Raw genomic sequence first — 17,862 nt, forward strand, 5'->3', positions numbered from 1 at the left:
CCACTGTGCGCCTGCCCACAGTGTTTGGCTTGCTTAAGGGAGAGTTTAGAGCTTCCCCATGGTGTCCCTTATGGCGGGCTCCATCATATAGAGCCTCACTTGTGCTGCTCTGAGCACTCGCCAACGCGCTGGTGGCCCTGGGAGAGCCCGGAAAAGGGCCTCATGGCTCCCAGCCACCGCTGCACAGAGCAGGTTGGGGGGGGAGCCAGCACCCCTCAGGCAGTTCTTAGGACACTGGCATTTTCCAGTCACCCAGGTAGCGCCACGCTTGGGGGGGGAGCCAGCACCCCTCAGGCAGTTCTTAGGACACTGGCATTTTCCAGTCACCCAGGTAGTGCCACGCTTGGGGGCTGGCCTGGCCCATCTAGTACTTTGCATTGCTGGGGCCTGTCAGCGCAGGGCTGCTGAGTGTTGCCCAGCAGGGGAGCCTGAGCCAAGGAGAAGGGAACAGAACCCAGGGGTCCTGCCTACCCACCCACCCATGCACTAATCACTAGGTAACACTGTCCCTGGGCACAGAGGGTATGTACACGTGTGTGATGGCTGCAGCCTCCCAAGAGGTATGTTCTGCCACTAGGCTATGTACCGTTGGGTTGTGCAGTCACCAGCCTATTCTCAGGCCTACGGCAAGGCTCAGGCCCAGGCTGGGAATGGACAATTGGATGGCCAAATGCACAAGGCAATGGAGAAGGGACGGCTGCTTAATGAGGCCTCCTCATGCAGGGCTGTATACGCTCACACTGTGAGCATGCCTCCAGCAGCTGCATGGAACTCAGCCCTAGCTGGTGGGGCGCTGCTGATCTCTGCCTCAGGCATGCATGATGGGGTCGGTGGTGCTCACTGGCTGGGACAGCTGGCTTCCCTTAAAGGGAAGCGGTGCCCATGCCCGCACAGTGCCATCCTGCCTAGTCTCTGGCCTGTAGTTGGGGATCTTGCTCAGCTCCTCCTGGGCTCAGCTTCCCTAGCTGCTACAGGGTGGGCACAAGGCCCAGCCAGAATTGGCTGAGACAGGCCTGGGCCTATCTTTTTGCCTCTCAGATACTGCCCCTCATCACAAAGGTGCCAGGCCTGACTAGGGGGGTGGGCAGGCATCCTTGGTGGCTAGCAAGAGGAGCGGTGCCTACGGCAGGGGAGGAGTCTAAACCCTCAGTTAGTGGGTGAGTGTGTAAGGAGGGGAAATGCCTGTGTGGTGTATGCAGTGGGGAGGGAGGTGAGAGGCATGTCATGGGGGTGCTTAGCTTAGGGAAGAAGGGGGCTCTGTGAGGATGGGGCCTGGGAAACCCCCAAGTGGCATGCTGGCCTGGCTGCACCAAGTTCTTTTTGTGCTTTGAACCTGCTCCCCCCCACGGGGTTCCCTCTTCAAGCTGCTTAAGGGCCAGGCAGGAGCCTAAAGCCTGGAGCACAGTGAAGGGGCTGCACCAGCCCAGCAGGGAATGTGCAATGGGGCAGCCGCTTCCCTGTACGGTGTGTGCCAAACACTACCCAAGTCAGACATAGACACCTTCTGCTCCTCCTCAGCCAGGGGCACCAGCTGCAGGTAAACTCCCTGTCGCCCATGACCATCCCACCTGCAAAGGCACCCAAATGTTCTGACCCAGCAGCCCCTCCCCATCATTCTCACACTGGTTCCTTTGCATGCCTCCCACCCTCCATGGAGGAACGGGCAAAGTCACATGGGACCGTGTCTGGTGCCACCAGCCTGCCAGAGGTGGAGTGGCAGTGGGTGGCTGCACAGGGCCTTGCTGTCTCTTGCCCCTCCTTGGCCAGCACGGAGCCTGCAAGTAAAGCCCCACACGCAGAGCAAGCTTCCATCCACTGGCAGTTTCAGCTCTTTATTGTATCAAGGTCCTGGCTACAGGTAACCATTGTCTTCCCATGGGGAAAAGCTCAAGGGTCAGAAAGAGGAGAGAGATGATGAGCAGGGGGCACAGTCCTCTCTCCCCCCACCCACGCTGCAGCTGTGTCGCCGGGCCCCAGAGGCTGCAGGAGTTTCAAGTGTCTGAACACTGGCACTTAAGGAATTCGAGCTGGGGCAGTGGGCTGCTCTCCTCCCCGGACCGGGCCGAGGGCTGTGGGTAGCGTGGCGGAGCCGTGGTCCAGTTCCAGAGGCGTCACTTGGGCTGGGATTATTTTAACAAGTATTTCTTTAACTTAATATTTTTTACACTGTATTTTTGGTTGGGTTTTTTTATGAGCCGTTTTCAATTTTGGCTAGAAACTGCTGCGCCCACCACTCCTCCAGGTCAATCGGCACAAAATCTGAAAGAGAGGAAGAGACTAGAACAGAATGCATGGCGATAGGAAGCACAGTTTAACAGCACTCACATTGGCGTATGGCAATTTCCGCAACTATCACGGAGGGGTGATATTGAACTGCAGGCAAATCTTTTCTCCTGGCCTCTCACCACTGCCCCTGTTTGAGCGGAGGGAATAATTCCCCTGCCCTGGAGCACCTCTCCTTTCAACCACAGCAGGTTGCCACCCCCCCCCCCCCGCTAGCTGCTGCAGCTGCCTGCATCATAGCTCCCCCAGTTCTTTCTTTGGGCTGCTGGGAGTATGAAGGATGCTACAGCAACTCCCCACCTGTTCCCTTCTTAGCACGTTTGATCAAAGGTCTCCTTGTTCCTGCCACGAAAGCGGCAGCCTTCGCTCTCTGGAGCCATGGGACTGGGCTGCCAGGCGTGGAAACCTTAGCACAGTTTTGGAGGAGATGAGTGTGCTCCCCATGGGATTCTGACCTTGCCTGCTGCTCCCAGGAGAGCCCTGGACTTCCTGGAAAAAGGCTTCCCCAGTGACTGAGTGGGGACCAAGTCAATGGTGCTCATGAGTGATCTGGCCAAGAGCAGAGTTACACATTGCTGATGACTCAGAAGGGGGCGCTCTTCTCCTGAGCCAGATCTCGCCCAATCCGCCAGCATGGTGCTGGTGGGGGCTCCCCCTCCCACGTGCCACCGATCCAGTCTGGTTGCTGGAAGAGCGGCCATTTTACAGAAGAACCAGAGAAGGTAGATCCTGCTGACTTGGACTGATTCAAGGTCCCAGGGCCCTTTTCTCCAGAGCAGCGGACGAGCCCCTGGCTAACGACATGCTGCCCTCCTGAGGATGTCTGCACTGCAGCTGGGAGCGAGCCGCCTGGCCAGACCCACTCACGCTCACCGAGTGCCTGTTCTGGCTGGGGCTGGCACTCAGACTCTCACTGAGGGGGACTGGCTGGGCTTCAGAGCCTGAGCTCCAGCCCACACTGCAACATCCACTCTGCTACTGTCAGCACGCTAGCGGGAGTCGGGCTGGGAGCAAGCAACTGGAGCCAGCGAGCAGACAGTCAGCACCAGAAGGGGAGGGGGGCAGCAGGCATTTGAGGTGAGAGCAGAGGCCAGGAAGGGAAGGGGGCTGGGGAGAGGAGGGGAGGGGGGAGCAGGGATAATGGTAGGACCCCTACCCTCCCCGTCAAGAAGCCCAACTGCGGTTGGTGGGTTGCCTAGTAAAGAGCTGGGGCTGCACTGATCTCTAGGAAGCCAGCCTAGTCCACCAGCCAGCACTTAGCGCTTCCTCTCCTGCATGTTTCCTGTGCCAAGGTATGTGCTGCCCCCTCCAGGTGCCTCCTGGACACTTACTTGTCAACACGGGGTTAGGAGTTTTCTCTGCGTATTGCACCGGGGCATGCCGGCTCTCCCCTGGCCGGCTGCCGTCCAGCTGCTGTTCTACCTGCTGCCAGGCTGGAAGTGAGAGCGAAGGTGTGAGCCGCAGGTCCTTTGGGGGAGCCACCATCATACAAGGGAGCCTGTGCTCTGACTGGTCCAGTACAGGCACTGCCAGCTCTGCTGTACGTTGGATCCCCTCTGTGCTCCCCCATACCCCCATTTTCCCCAGCTCCCTACGGCCTCCTCCTCCTCCCGCACCTCTGCCCAGGGCTACAAGATACTGCCCCAGTGCCTGGCTGAGGGCAGGCAGGTTGCTGCTGAGTGACGGGCGGCACCTCCCACAGGTGTGTCTCCCCCTGCGCCCCAGGGATAAGCTTTCCCTGCCTGCCCTGGAGAGTGCTGCTGCCCTAGAGCCCCCAGACTCAGACCCAGGAGAGGAGACATCACTGGGCTGCTCTGGCCACCGCACTGTGGAGATGCACCCTGGAGCTGGTGACAGCCTTACCAAGAGAATTGCCAGATGCCCATATGTGGCAGGGCAGTCAGACCTCCTCCCCCACCGCTAACAGCCACCACCCCACACACACACTCCCAGTGTCCGAGGCCAGAAGGAACCACTGGGATCATGGGGGCTGAACTCCTGTGTAATGCAGGCCAGAGAACGGTGGCCAGACACTCCCTAGAGCAGATGTGTCAGAAACGCACCCAGTCTGGGCTGAACAACTGTCAATGCTGGAGAAACCCCCCCTCGTAACTTCTTCCAATGGTTAATTCCCTCACTGGTCTGGCTTCAGCTTCCAGTCAGTAGACCCTGTTTGGATCTTTGCTAGACTGAAGAGCCTATTATCAAGTATTTGTTCCCCATGTAGACACTTACAGACTGTGATCAAGTCACCTTCGCTTTGTTAAACTAACTAGACTCATGGAGCTCCATCTGTCACTATCGGACAGGTTTTCTAAACTTCTGATCAGCCCCATGGCTCTTCTCTGACCCCTCTCCAATTTATCAACATCCTTCTTCAGCTGCAGGCACCAGAACTGGACACAGGATTCCAGCAGTAGTCTCCCCAGTGCCGACACAAAGCAGTAGCATAGCTAGGAGGGAGCAGGGGGAGAGGCCGCTCCCCCACTGAGTACAAGTGGCGCCTTTTTAATTTTTACTCTGAACAGGGAGGCAGACATAAAAAAAGGCGCCACCCGCTGCGGCGCTTGTACTCACCGGGAGGCGCTCCGGGTCTTCGGTGGCACTTCGGAGTGAAGGACCCGCTGCCGAAGTGCCACCGAAGACCCAGAGCACCACCCAGTGAGTAGAAGCGCTGTAGCAGGTGGCGCCTTTTTTTATGTCCGCCCCTCCCCGCTCCACCTGGCTACACCACTGACACAAAGGTAAAATCATCTCTGCTCCTCTAGATTCCCCTGTTCATGCCTCCCAGAATGGCATTAGACTTTGAGCCACAGCATCACACTGGGAGCTCGTGTTCAGCTGATTATCCACCAGGACCCCCAAATCCCCACCCAGAGTCTGGGCAAGCAAAGGAGAAGCTGGCTGCAGGATGTTTGGATCACAAGAAACCTGCAATCAACATCCTCAGGTGAGCAGAGACAAGGGATGTCATGGAGGTGGCAGTTTGCTGGGGGAGTGAGAGAAGGGCCAAGTCACACAACAGGATCTTTACCATGGGTAAGCACAAGGAACCCCCAGCACTGAGACACCCTTATGTCTCCTCTACCACATTAAAGCCCCCGGGAACCCCTGGCACTGAGACACACCTGCATCCTCTTTGCTACGTTACAGGCCCCGAGAATCCCCAGCACCGAGACACCCCTGTGTCTCCTCTGGTCTGTTAGAGCCCACGGTGACCCCCGGCACCGAGACACCCCTGCGTCCCCTCTGCTACATTACAGCCCCTGGGAACCCCAAGCACCGAGACACCCCTGCATCTCCTCTGCTCTGTTACAGTCCCCAGGAACCCCCAGCACCAAGACAACCCCGTGTCCCCTCTGCTACATTACGACCCCCGAAAATCCTCAGCACTGAGATACCTCTGCATTTCCTCTGGTCTGTTAGAGCCCCTGGGAACCCCGAGCACCAAGACACTCCTGCATCCACTCTGCTATGTTTCAGCCCCTGGGGCCCCCCAGCACCGAGACACCCCTCTGTCCCCTCTGCTACATTACAGTCCTTGGGTACCTCTGGCACTGACACACCCCTGTGAGACTGGGATTTACAGAGGCTTCCCTTCTCTCTCTGAACTAGCCAGACCCTGCTATGGGGGCCTCTTACTTTCATAGACAAAGCGGACGTTCTCCTCGTGGGCCAGCGTGTAGCTCTCCTCCGTGGCTGCCGTGGGCTGTGTCGTCACCGGGGGCCTCTTGCCATTCACTCTGTTGAACACGAGTTTGGGAGTTGGGCTACTGAGGCAAAGAGACAAAATCAGAGGCCGAAAAGACCAATCTCTCTGCATCCAGAGCCAGTAAGCTGTAGGATGGGGGCAGAGGGCATGGTATAATGAGAGGAAGCGGATTTTGTGGCCGGAGACTGGGTCTGGGAGTCTGGACTAGGAGTCTGGACTCCTGGGTTCTATTCGTTACGCCCTGAGACAAGTCACTTTGCTTCTTTGTCACTCAATTTCCCCTTCCTTTAGCTGTCTGCTCTATCTAGATTAGCTCTCTGGGGCAGCACCTGTCCCTTTATCTGTCCAGCACAATGGTGCCTTGCGCTCAGGTGGAAGCTCTAGGCATTAGTGAAATATAAACACGGTGAGGTGATGAGACGGTGATTAACGTTTGCAGTCTGCTTTCTTTAACTAACAGCCTATTGCTATAAATGATCAAATTCAGTACATGGGACTTCGATCATTTACTATCGGGGCCACTCTTTCTGCCAATACACTTTCCAGAACCTCAGCGTGTGGACCACTGCTATGGCAGAGTCACTGCACTATGAGTTTTCGCTGGGAAGGAAAATGTTGCCATCGTCGTAGGAGCAGCAGAGCTGGCAAAAGAAACCGAGCCATTTCAGGCATTTCAGCTGGTGCCTCATCTTTCCCTGGCCTTCCTTGGCCAGGAAGTGAAATCCTCAATTGCTAGCTTCTGGCTTCACTGTGCAGCGGCTCCCCCCAAGTCCCCACTTGGTTTAATAGATCTAGACATTAACCTTGTCCCAGCACCAGCATCAGGTGTGGGCACAGTGTGTGTCACTACCCATTCAAGCCAGTAGAGGGAGCCCGAGGGCAAAAATATGTCAAGTCTGTAGGTGCCACTAAAACAGACTGCTCCTAACTGGTTGGGTTAGAAAAGCCCAAGTCAGCCCAGAGACCCAGCCTGCTGGTCTCTAGTGACATAGCTGCAGAGGCGGTCACAGGCCGAACATGCCCTGGGAGAATATGGGCTTTGTACTCTGAGGCCAGGTCTGCACTAAAAAGTTAAACCCAGCCGCATCGCTCAGGGGTGTGAACAATCCTCACCCCGGACCCAACCTAGCCCCCAGTGCAGACAGCGCTAGGTTGATGGGAAAATTCTTCTGTTGACCTAGCTGCCGCCTCTCAGGAAAGTGACAGGGGAACCCCTGCCATCAGCGTAGGTAGCGGCCACATTGAAGCAATCCACATGTCATCTCCAAAGGAGTTGAATATTTTACTATAGGTGGAGCTGGGAGCACCACCTAGAGTAAAGGTTGCCTGATGCTTCCCAGTATAAGCTCCTGTTTTTAGTTGCTTATAACTTTGCTCAACTTCAAGCTGTTAGACAGAAATTTCCCATACTGAGTGTCTGCCTTAGGCTGAGTTTTTGGGGGAAGATTTTAGCCAAAATGGCTCAGATGTTTCCAGTAATGAGGCTTGGGAAAAATATGTTTTTAAAAAAAGTGCCCTTTTCTTTGAAAAGATTTAACAGGGCCCCCATCTGCTTCGGAGCCATGATCCCTGCCCGGCTGAAGCAGATAGAGGAAACTGTCTGATTTGAATGCAGAAGTGACAAGGGTGGGGGGGGGGGAAGTAGATTGGGATAAAGGGCCTGGGCTGGTGGAGAGAGACTGGGGCTAGAGATGGTGGGGACGGAAGGGAAAGGGAAACTAGAATTGGGAGGTGGGCTGGGGGGAGACTGGGATTGTATACCAATGGGGTGGGATAGGGGGATAGGAGTGGAGGGAGCAGGGACACAGATCTTACAAGGGGCTGGAGTGCAGGGGGGAGAACTGGGACTGGCTGGGCAGAGACTGGGACAAGGAACCAGGGTTGCAGGGAGATCACTGAGATTGGATGAGAAGCCCAGGAAGGAAGACTGGGACCAGGATCCAATAGGGACAGGAGACTAGAAGCTGGGGTGGGGGTGAGAGACAGATCGGATGAGGAACCAAGAGGTGGGAAAGTGAGACTGGCCGGACAAGGAGACTGGAACTGGGGAGCCCAGAGTGGGAGACTAGGACATGCTGGGCAAGGAGATTGGGAGGAGAAGCCTGAGGAGTGGGATTTGGAAAAGGAAGCAGGTTGGGGGGAATGAGCAGAAGAGCCTGTGCCCCCTAAAGCACAATCCCCTCCAAAGTATAGAATGGAACCCACAATTCCTGAGTCTCTCAAGTCCTATGCTGTGAGCCAATATCTGTGAAACCCATTGGCAAAATGCGCCATACCTTTTTAGTGCTGGACCCACGTAGAGGGTAAACCACCTACCACTGCTATCAGTTACCTCATTAGCTCAGTGCAGAGGTTTGTGCAGTACATCTAAAGGGTCCAACCCTGCTGATAAACCATGTAGGACTAAATATGATGCCACTTGATGGTATTTCTGGGGGCAGTTCTGTTTAATTTTTTTTAAAAAACTGAGGAAATTACACACAAACATGCTATCTTACAAGCACATAAAGGTTGCTAAGTTATGCATTCAGAAGATAAGAAATGCCAGAACTAAGGTTGCCCATGCAACCTTAATTTGGCCCCTTCTGCATTATGGTACAGTCATGAGTTACGTGATCACATGCTATTTTTCCCCATAGATCCTAGAAGGTGGAGGGCTCAATGAAGGAAAGAGATTGGGGTAAAATGTTTGAAACTGGAATAGCTGCATCAATGTAGACCACACTTCACACAAATGCGCCAAGTGTGCAAGAAGGGTCTAAACCAGCGTAGCTACTAGAATTGACTGGGAATTTGATGGAAAATGCAGTTTCCACCAAAAACAAACAAACAAAAAACCAACCCTGATTTTGCAAAACTTTTCAATTTTCTGTCAGGAAAATAGAAATGAAGTACTGTGTTTCAGGCCAGGTCAACCCAGATTGAAATATTTCAGTTTGTTGAATAGAATCAAAGTTTTTCAGGTCAGTATAGTATTAATCTCTTGTCTGCTTGAGCTGCCATAGTGTCTCATGGGAACTGCAGTTTGGATACCTTATGCAACCATTCTTCTGTATTGAATGGCATCTCTGACTGGACTACATCTCCCATGATGCACTGTGGTGGGCCCTGTAACTGAACCATTGTGGGAGGGCCTCATGAGTTACCTGACCACAATGCATCATGGGAGATGTAATCTAGCTGGGGATCCCAGTCCCATAGAAGATAATAGATCACAAGGCATTCAAACAAACGAAACCATTTGAATTTGGGAATGTGAAAACAGAAATATTTAAATTAAAGATTTTGAAGTGAAACTTCTCAATTTGCTGTTCTGGGGAAAATCTCCATATTTCAATTTTTCCTCCTGATTTGGGACAAAAACAAATTTTGAAATATCAGAATTTCTAATGGGGGCAGAAATTCCAATTTCACCAGCTCTCATAGTTCCCCGAGTCTAGAAATTCCACCATACTCAAGGCCTCAGTTAGTGACCTGAAGGCCAGGACCTGCCTGGTCACCATTTGAGACTGTCAGCCCTGAAAAGTGCTTGAAACCCTGTCTGACCAAGTCTCACAAAATACTGCTAGTCTATTCTTGGCTCCATTGTCTGCCCCTGGGAACCATTCCCCTGCCTTGATGAATCTGCAGTGCAATAACACAACCTAAGCGATGAGGAAGGTGCTCAGAATGCCAGAGGAAAATTGCATTCTGTAGAACATTCAACACAGTGTGAATGTTACAGCCAGGATGGTAAATAAGTGACTTGCAATTTTAAAGACAGTAAATGTTTAACAATCATGTTGTTTAATGTGTGAAAGATAACTGACAAAGGGGAGAAAAATTGAGCTTGTGTGTCTTTTTCTTGTTTAGTTCTTAAGGATGGAGAAAAACAGCATGATTTTCACATTAGACACCAAGGTGTTGTCTGCCCTGGGAGATTCTATGGATGACTAGAGATCTACTAGGATTGTGACACTGAAAATAGCAAAGAAATGAAAACTGATTAATAGAGAGGGAAAGACTATATAAACCTCTGTTTCTTGTTTTAACTCCTATTCAGCACCTCCAGCCCTTTCAGTTAAGAGCAGAGAAAGTTCCAAACTATAGCACTGTGTCATCCAAGGAGTCCTCCAGCAAAAACAGGAAGATAAACAGGAAGATTGACGTTCCTGATGTTTCTGACAACAACAAATATCAAACCTTCCAGACCGCCACTGTATACCATAAAGAAGCAAACCAAAAGGGCACAAACACAGGTCATCTTGATGGGAGAAACTTGTGGCTATGAGTTAAACTGAAGTCTGGTCAAAATGAGAAACAGCCTTTCATGGTTAATGAAGGCTGTGGTTTGTTCAATAGGCTCTAAGGGAAATAATATATTAAGTGGTGAAATCCAAGAATAATCTACCTCCACTGAAGCCAGATGAGCAAAACCCAAAGCAGTTTCATCTACCACAATGTAGCAATAATAAATATTTGATAACACACATCATACAGAGCTGATCAAAGGTTTGCATCTGCCTCTATTGCCATTCAAGGATAATACAGGCTGTTTATTTGTCATTGCCAAAATATGTATTTTAAGAAGGTGTTGGGGAGCTGAATTCACCAGGTCCAGGCGCTGCTGAGGTCCTTGAATGGAAAGTGCTGTAGAAGTGCAGAGGATAATTACAGACCATTCTCCTGATTCCAATGGGGTTTGGATTAGAGACAGTATAGGGATAAAGGGCCAATCCTGCAAGGTGCTCAGGTGAAATCAAACCGTTGATTTCAGTGGGAAACCAGGGGCATTCCCCACCTGGAAAGAGGAGCATGGCAGTAGGCCTTTCGTTGTAATCGGTGGGTTTGACATCAGCCCAGTCATCATATGGCTCTTTTGCATACTGAAATTCCATTGGTTGCAATGCTTTTACAGTAACTACATTATATAGTCTTCTGATGCTATCCTAGCAGTACAATGTCTAAAGTGTTCCAAAGATGGATTTTTTCTATTATGATGTTTCCCCTAGAATATAATCCCCTCAATATAATTATATCTATTCCCCATATGGTGGAAGAACAGAAACAAACAACCAGCCATTCCCAATCTGTGGTCTGCAGAGCACTTACTGGTGGCTTGTGGAAAGCTGGTTTGTCCCATGGTGCTCTCTTTTCCCTGGCTCTAGCTGCTACGCTGCACTAAGAGAACAACCACCACAACCACCTTTCCTCATGTTAATTTTTTATGCAGACAATTACTACAGTGGTGTTATGCGATCCTGAATGGGAGGGAAAGTACTCACTAGATAATCTCTCTAAGAAGGTATGGCCTGAGCTATGAAAAGTTTTGAGAGCTTCCCAAAGTAGACAACACTATCTGCCAGGGAATAATCCGAGCCCCACTATATACATCCTATCATGAAAATGAAGATTCTCCCCACACCAGAGAATTGATAAGCAAAGGAACTGAGGATATCATCTATAGACTAATCTACACGTTACTGTTTGGAGGTGTGTACACGCACTTCCCCCACCACAGACTGATCTGAATAGATCTGCAGTTTCCTTGACCTTTAAGTGAAACTTCTCCCCCCACTCTTAGTTCTGTTTCATTGGCAGCTACAAAATAAAAGTCAGATCTGATGGCTATGTCATCACCAGAAATCTGTGTTTAATCATTCCCACAAGGGGTTATTTCCAAAGAACTTTTACAGTACATGTTATGGTTGGTTAAGAGTGAATATAGCTCTGCTGTTTGTAAATGGGAATACAGTCTGATTTCATTTGTTCATTATTTGACAAATAGCATGTGATCATGTAATTAAAAACCAGTATAGTAATGCTTACTCCCAATAGGGCAGAGTTAAGGCTGTGTGTACAATAGCAATGTTGCAATATCCTGACTTTTGAGTGTTTAGCTGTGCAACCCCAAGGTTTTCTTATTGCATTTTTGCTGTGTGGAATTTTGAATGATCTGGTGAGGGAGTCCATTCTGGAGAGAGATTGGGAAGAAAAGGGCCAGGCGGATAGGTCTGATGAGTGAGAGGGAGGCCACATAGCAAACAGGTGCTGGGAAGATTTTCTAGGTGCACTAAGATTAGAGTAAAATAAGTTTATTTTCATCCCAATTCTATGCACCATTCACAGATGGTAATTTTCCAGATGGAAGGGTTCATTGCATTCATGTAGCCCAGACTGTACATGTGGGTGATCCAGCAGGGGGTGCCAAAGCAGCCCTCACAGAGCCCTGCTGACATCCATGGGGTTCCATGTGGGGGCCAAGGTCCAGCCAGGTGGATCGGATGGCACAATTGAGGGCCATGCATATAGCGAAGGTGGAATACCACTCTGCCTTTGGCTATTTTTCCCTGGAGTGGACAACAGAGAGGCTTGGAAATGGGCAGTGACTGTGACTTGAGCCAGTGGATTGCAGTGGCTAACTGCCTCTGGCCCCTGCACCACCTCCAGCCTGGATTTCTGACTATGTCATCATAGTGCCACATGCTGCTGTGACCTTTCTGTCCCCTCACCTGGGCTGGGAAACTAGGAAATATTTCCTACTGCAGGCAGGAGGCTGGGTGGGCCGTCCTAATGCACCTTCATTACCCTTGCCTAGGCCACTGAGTGCCTGAGGGTTGGACCCGTTCTTATCTTCAGACCCATAAACCCAGGCTACGCTATCTGGGAAAAAGCAGGTTGGAGGGGGGGGGGGTGTCAGAGACTGGGGAGGGTCTCTGCTTCTCCACCATACGAGGATCCTCTATGAGCCAGGCTGTAAAGGGCTTGGATCCATCTGCTTGGATCTGCAGTTCCCATGGCCTTTAAGTGAAAGCTCTCCTTGCCGAGTTGTTTCAAGCAGAAGGGAGCTGGGGGTAGCGATGAAGGAACAGACAGGCTGCAAGGGCAGGGGGGAAATACCCATGGGTTGCACCTGATCCTGTAATGGCTCATCTGAACCAGGCCATGAACTTCCAAAATGACCTCCGTATTTGGCGGTCCGTCCCCCCCCATAGTCAAGCATAAAAGTTTCTGAAGAGGCTCCCCTGCCTGGGACTGAGCCCCTGGGTGATGTCCTGGCCCCATTTAAGTCAATGGGAGTTATGCCCAGAGCTTAAAGTGGGAGTGGGGTTTGCAAGGTCACAGACACCGATTTTTTTTTTTTTTTAATTCCCCAGGGTCCCTGAGGTGTGCACTTTAACGTGATGTCTTGCCAGAACCGCTGCTCCCAGATTATGATAGACACCACACACACACACACACTTTTTTTCAGACCACTTTAATCACTGGTTTTGTCATCAATTTAACTGGGGCCAGGATTTCATGCCTCACAGAGAGAGAGAGAGAGAGAGAGAGAGAGAAATGCACAGTTTCAGGCCCTGCATATCCTACTAGGTCCCAAATCTTGCAGCCCCACTATCCCTACATGGGTTTTGGAGGAGCTGGCAATTCCAGGCTATGGGCTAGCATGGCTCCTTCCCTTGGATGGGGGGCAGCAGGAGGAGCCCCCGGATGGGGGGTAGCAGGAAGAAGATAGGCATTTAATTTAGCAGAGGCCCTGGGAGTTCAGCTTCAGGGCATCCCATGCCTGTACTTCGGTACACCCTCCTCCTGCCCCTCCCCCCGTGGGGAGCCTGTGTGCCTCTACACTGGGGCAAAGGCTAACTCTGGGCAGCAGCAAGAGGAGGGGCTGCCAGTGCTTCTGATCTGGCTGGCACCCCTTGGGCTACCAGCCCCACACCTCCACTCCCCACGCTCTGTCCCCCGCCCCCGGGGGCTCGCAGCTCCACGCCTCCACCCCCCACGCTCTCTGCCCCGCCCCCCAGCTCTCTGCACTCGCCCTCCACGCTCCGTATCCCCTGCCCCGCCCCCAGCTCTCTGCACCACTCGCCCCCAGTACCCAACTCCAGCCCCCGCGGGCAGCGGGCCCTGCCCCAGCCTGGATCCCTCTCTCCGGCCCACCACAGGCCTTTGCCGGCCTGGGGAAGCAGCGCTCGGGGCCGGTTCCCGAGTCCGCTGCTCGCCTCCACCCCTTGTTCCTTCCCCGCCAGCCCCTCCTCCTACTCCGGAGCCATGTGGCAAGGACAAGCCGGGTAACCTCTGCACAAGGTCACCCCTCCCCCCGGGCTGCCGCGCCCCGCACCTGGGCACCCCCCGCGGGAAGCTGGAGCCGGGCTGCAGGCGAGCTGGGACCCTGGAGCAGCACGTGCCAAATGCAGCCCGGCCCGGAGCTCACCTTGACAGAGGCCAGGCGCTGTGCGGCGGCTGCCGGCCTTTCAGATCCGCCGCCTTGCTCTCCACCTGCTGCGTGGGACCTGCGAGGACACAGCGGGGTCAGGGCGGGCACGAGCCCCCAGGTGCGCCTGGGCACGACCCACAGTCCCCCGGCGGCACATCTCCCCGCCCCACGCCCCCTGCCCTCCCAGGTCAGACAGGCAGGCAACGGGGCACGGGGGACTCCCTGCCACAGGCAACGTGGTGCTTGAGGAGGGCACGCTGCCGAGCGGGGCGGGGGGAGAGCTCAGAAGAGCAGCACCGGGGGAGGGGAAGCAGATCCTCCTGGCCCCGCTGGACAAAAACAGGGGCGCACCCCCCGCCCCTGCCGCCGAGCCTGTTCCCACCAAAGAGAAGCAGCTTCCCATTTGACTCCCCCCTTACCTGTCCTTCTCTGGGTGGCTAGCTTGCTAGGTCCCCTGGTAATCGTGTACATCATGTGCCCCGCAGCTCCAGCTGATCCTGTGGCAGGGCTGGAGGGAGCCCAGCACCCAGCTTTACTGTTGCGGTGGGGAAATGTTTTCCCGGTTCCCGGAGCGGGCCACTAACAGAAGACGGGTCTAGCCAGAGCTCCCAAAGCCAGAGCTGCCTGTTGCAAAACTCTTCCAAGATGCCTTTGACTTTAACTTCGCTGCGCAGAGCTTGGGACAGACAGTGATTCCCCTTTAACAGGCAGAGGGAGGCCGTGAGAGACAGCAGCATGTATGCAACACGCCCCCCAAGCTTCTTAAAGGGGCAGGTGGCGCCTCTGCTTCATTATCCAACTACAAAACACCTAAGGCGCCCTGGATATTTCTGCTCACTGAACGAGGGAAAATAGAGTGGAGGAAGAAATCGGGCCTGGGGCTCCTCCCTGTTCTCTCTGCATTTAGTGGGTGAATCAAATCTTTGGTGGTGTTTAACTGTTTTCTTTTTTTTGTAGCTAAGCCTCTTTGGCTGCGGCTGAACAGTTGTTGCCAGCCAAGCAATGCCTGATATTAATATACAACCATTAAAAATAGTCCAGGCAAATAATCTTAAAAGCCACCACCAAAGGCAGGACGTTGGGGATTTCCCAGCCACATGTCTGCAAGGTAGCCCCATGACAGACAAACTTGTGCATCTTGGTCTTTATTTACTGCACTGTGCCCTCAGGCATGACTCAGGGAGCACGGACATAAACTAATAAAAACACCTGGGGATACATATAAATCCATCCCTTTTCAGAGGTGAAAACAGAGCCATTGCATCGCAAAATGCACTGTGATGTTGTTTCTGCAGATTGTCGTCCGACACAGCACAATTGTGATGATGTGTTGCAAGCTGCAACGGTTATTTTGGGGCTAGGATCACCCTTGTGCTTATCCCCCCCCCCCCCCCCCCAAACCAGCAGCCGCTTTTGAAATGGGATGTGCATGTGCTGCATGCTAGAGGCCTGGCTAGTCCATCTCCAACCGACATCAGTGGAGGATTGATTGAACCCTAGGTGTGGCAGACACAGGATTTCCCCAACAACAATCTAGATGACCCCCAGAGCAAGGATTAAAATCAGCACAGCTGCCAACCCAAATCTTTCCCTGGTTGTGCCCAGGGTATTGCGGCACTCCTGGGATTGCACCCAGTGTAACAGAGAGCAGAATTTAGCCCACCAAAGTCACCCAGCCTTCTGAAAACCCCGGGGTGCCTTATCTCTCCATGGGGTAAGGAAAAGACAAAGGTGCAGCAGCAGTAACTTGCTTTGGAGGGTGGGAATCAGACCCATTGTGATGACCTAAAGCCTCTCTCTCTAATTTCCTTGCAGTTCTATTGGCATCCTAACCCATGTGTCTAATCGAACAGTAAGTTCGGTCCCATGCTAACAACATGTTCGCAAAGTAGCCACTGAGCTTTCAAAGGGATAAACAGCAGCCAAAAGCTAGTTCCTAGCGGCTTAATAAGTCTCTCCTGGAATGGAGAAAGGGCAGAGCTGGGTGAGACTTAGGTGCCCAGCGGTGAAGGTTACATACAGGACACCTCACCCCAGTGTCTATAGGGGTACTATGGAATGGGAGAATTTCTCTATTTTGTTAGCCAGATTATTTGTGAGACTGTCAGAATATAAATAGGGGAAATGCCGTTTTCATCAGTCATGAACTGGGGGGGCAGTGTGGCCTAGTCAGAAATCTGGACACAGGATACCTGGTTCCTAATCCTACACTACAACTGTGGGCAAGTAATTTCAGCCCACTGTGCCTCAATTTCTCCATTTGCATCAGGAGTGTAGGAATTCCCAGCTCCCAGGGGCGTTTGGAAGCTTAATTTGGTTGTGTTTGCTGTGTGCTTGGAGATCAGAAGGGCAAAGTATCATTATTAGGAATGGGTGGCTTGCTTTCCCAAAGCAACATTAACAAAAAATTCCAGTCCCCAGTGGTTTCATTTACATATTTGTTCATTCCTTTTATGTAGTTTTTCTGCATTGACCTAAAATTTCAGCTCTCAGTAATAAATACTTTGGCCCTCAGTTGGTGTAAATTGGTATAGGCCCATTGAAGTCAATGGAGATACGACAGATTACACCAGTAGATGATCTGACCTTTTATATGTGTACAAAGCTTTTCATCCTTAGACCTCCAAGTACTTCATAAAGGAGGTACAGACGGGAAACTCAGGCAACAGAAAAGCAGTGATTCTTTCCCAGGCGAAACAGGGGAGAAGATGGGAATAGAATGTAGGGCTCCCCTGACTCCTTTGCCCGGCCACCACTGCCTCGATGCAGTCATTTCACTTTAGGCTTATTTGCTGCTTCTCAGACCTGAACTCTCAGATTTTAAACCAACTCCTAACATCTATGTATTGTAAAATCCCTATAACTATTTTGCTGAGAACGGCGTCAGATTTCCTGACTGAATTAGCAAATCTGAGGGGCAGAATATGATCAAAGCAGGGAGAAAAACTGAATACGGATGCTTTGTCTTCAAAGGTGTTGATTGAAATAAACAGAAGAGCTTCTTACGTGCTGATTGAAGAATTAAGAAGTGGCTGTAATGAGCAATTTAGGGCCCAATCCTGCAAACCTTTCTCTCATGAGCTTCAATGGGGACACTGTACTTGCATGAGCACAGGCTGCAGGCCTGGGCCCTAACTGGCTTTTAACAGCTGAGGGCTGTCATGGAGGTCTGTGTAAAGACAGGGGAGATTGATGCAGTCAAATGCTTTAGCCCCCACCCTTCAGCTGCACCCAAGGGACTAGCATCCAAGGAGCAGAGCTAGTAAGGTGGCTGTGAGAGTCTGTGCATATGCTGGTGATCTTCAGGCAAATTAGTTGGTTGACTGGAGAAAATAAAAGGAAATAAAGCCCCATTAACGCATAAGGCAGAGGAAATGCTGTGGAGTCCCTGGCACATTCTCTTCTGTGGGACAGATAATGGAAGAAGACCAGGGGTATGTGTCTTTCACTCCTTTAACCCCTGGGTCCCATCAGACCCGAATGGATCTTGGGGGAGATGCTGTACCACCTGGATTCTGTGGGGCCCTACACAGCATGGCCGATATACCAGCTGTGCAGCCAGAAGCTCTCCCTATCACAGCTGTTCACAACCAGGTGAGGTCCCGTAGTACAGAAGGGGGAACAGTCCAAGTTAAGACAGCTCCATGAGTCTGACAGCCGCTGCTCAAGG

At 52.1% G+C, this 17,862-nt stretch overlaps 1 protein-coding gene across 2 annotated transcripts; it reads right to left on the reverse strand.

The window, feature by feature from the left end:
- Positions 1 to 1,816: 1,816 nt before the first annotated feature.
- On the reverse strand, positions 1,817 to 14,927 carry MCRIP2 (MAPK regulated corepressor interacting protein 2). Of its 2 annotated transcripts, none has more exons than XM_054043010.1 (5): positions 14,612 to 14,927; positions 14,190 to 14,268; positions 5,926 to 6,056; positions 3,615 to 3,716; positions 1,817 to 2,259 (listed from the first exon to the last, which is right to left on the reverse strand). In XM_054043010.1, exons 1-5 carry the CDS (start codon positions 14,664 to 14,666, stop codon positions 2,189 to 2,191), a joined length of 438 nt encoding a protein of 145 aa, XP_053898985.1. In that variant the 5' UTR covers positions 14,667 to 14,927; the 3' UTR covers positions 1,817 to 2,188. The 2 variants fall into 2 exon arrangements, with proteins under 2 accessions (XP_053898985.1, XP_053898986.1); XM_054043011.1 differs by having other exon boundaries at positions 5,926 to 6,053; positions 14,612 to 14,922.
- Between the last annotated feature and the right edge of the window lie 2,935 nt (positions 14,928 to 17,862).

This window comes from Malaclemys terrapin, chromosome 10 (genome assembly GCF_027887155.1).
Source record: "Malaclemys terrapin pileata isolate rMalTer1 chromosome 10, rMalTer1.hap1, whole genome shotgun sequence".
NCBI classification, from domain to species: Eukaryota; Metazoa; Chordata; order Testudines; family Emydidae; genus Malaclemys; species Malaclemys terrapin.

Coding starts and splice junctions, on each gene's coding strand:
- MCRIP2 (XM_054043010.1), bottom strand. CDS start 14,666: ATGATGTACACGATTACCAGGGGACCTAGCAAGCTAGCCACCCAGAGA. Junction 6,057..14,189: donor AGCGCCTGGCCTCTGTCAAG/GTGAGCTCCGGG, acceptor TCTTTGCCTCAG/TAGCCCAACTCCCAAACTCG. Junction 3,717..5,925: donor CGTCCGCTTTGTCTATGAAA/GTAAGAGGCCCC, acceptor TCTCACTTCCAG/CCTGGCAGCAGGTAGAACAG.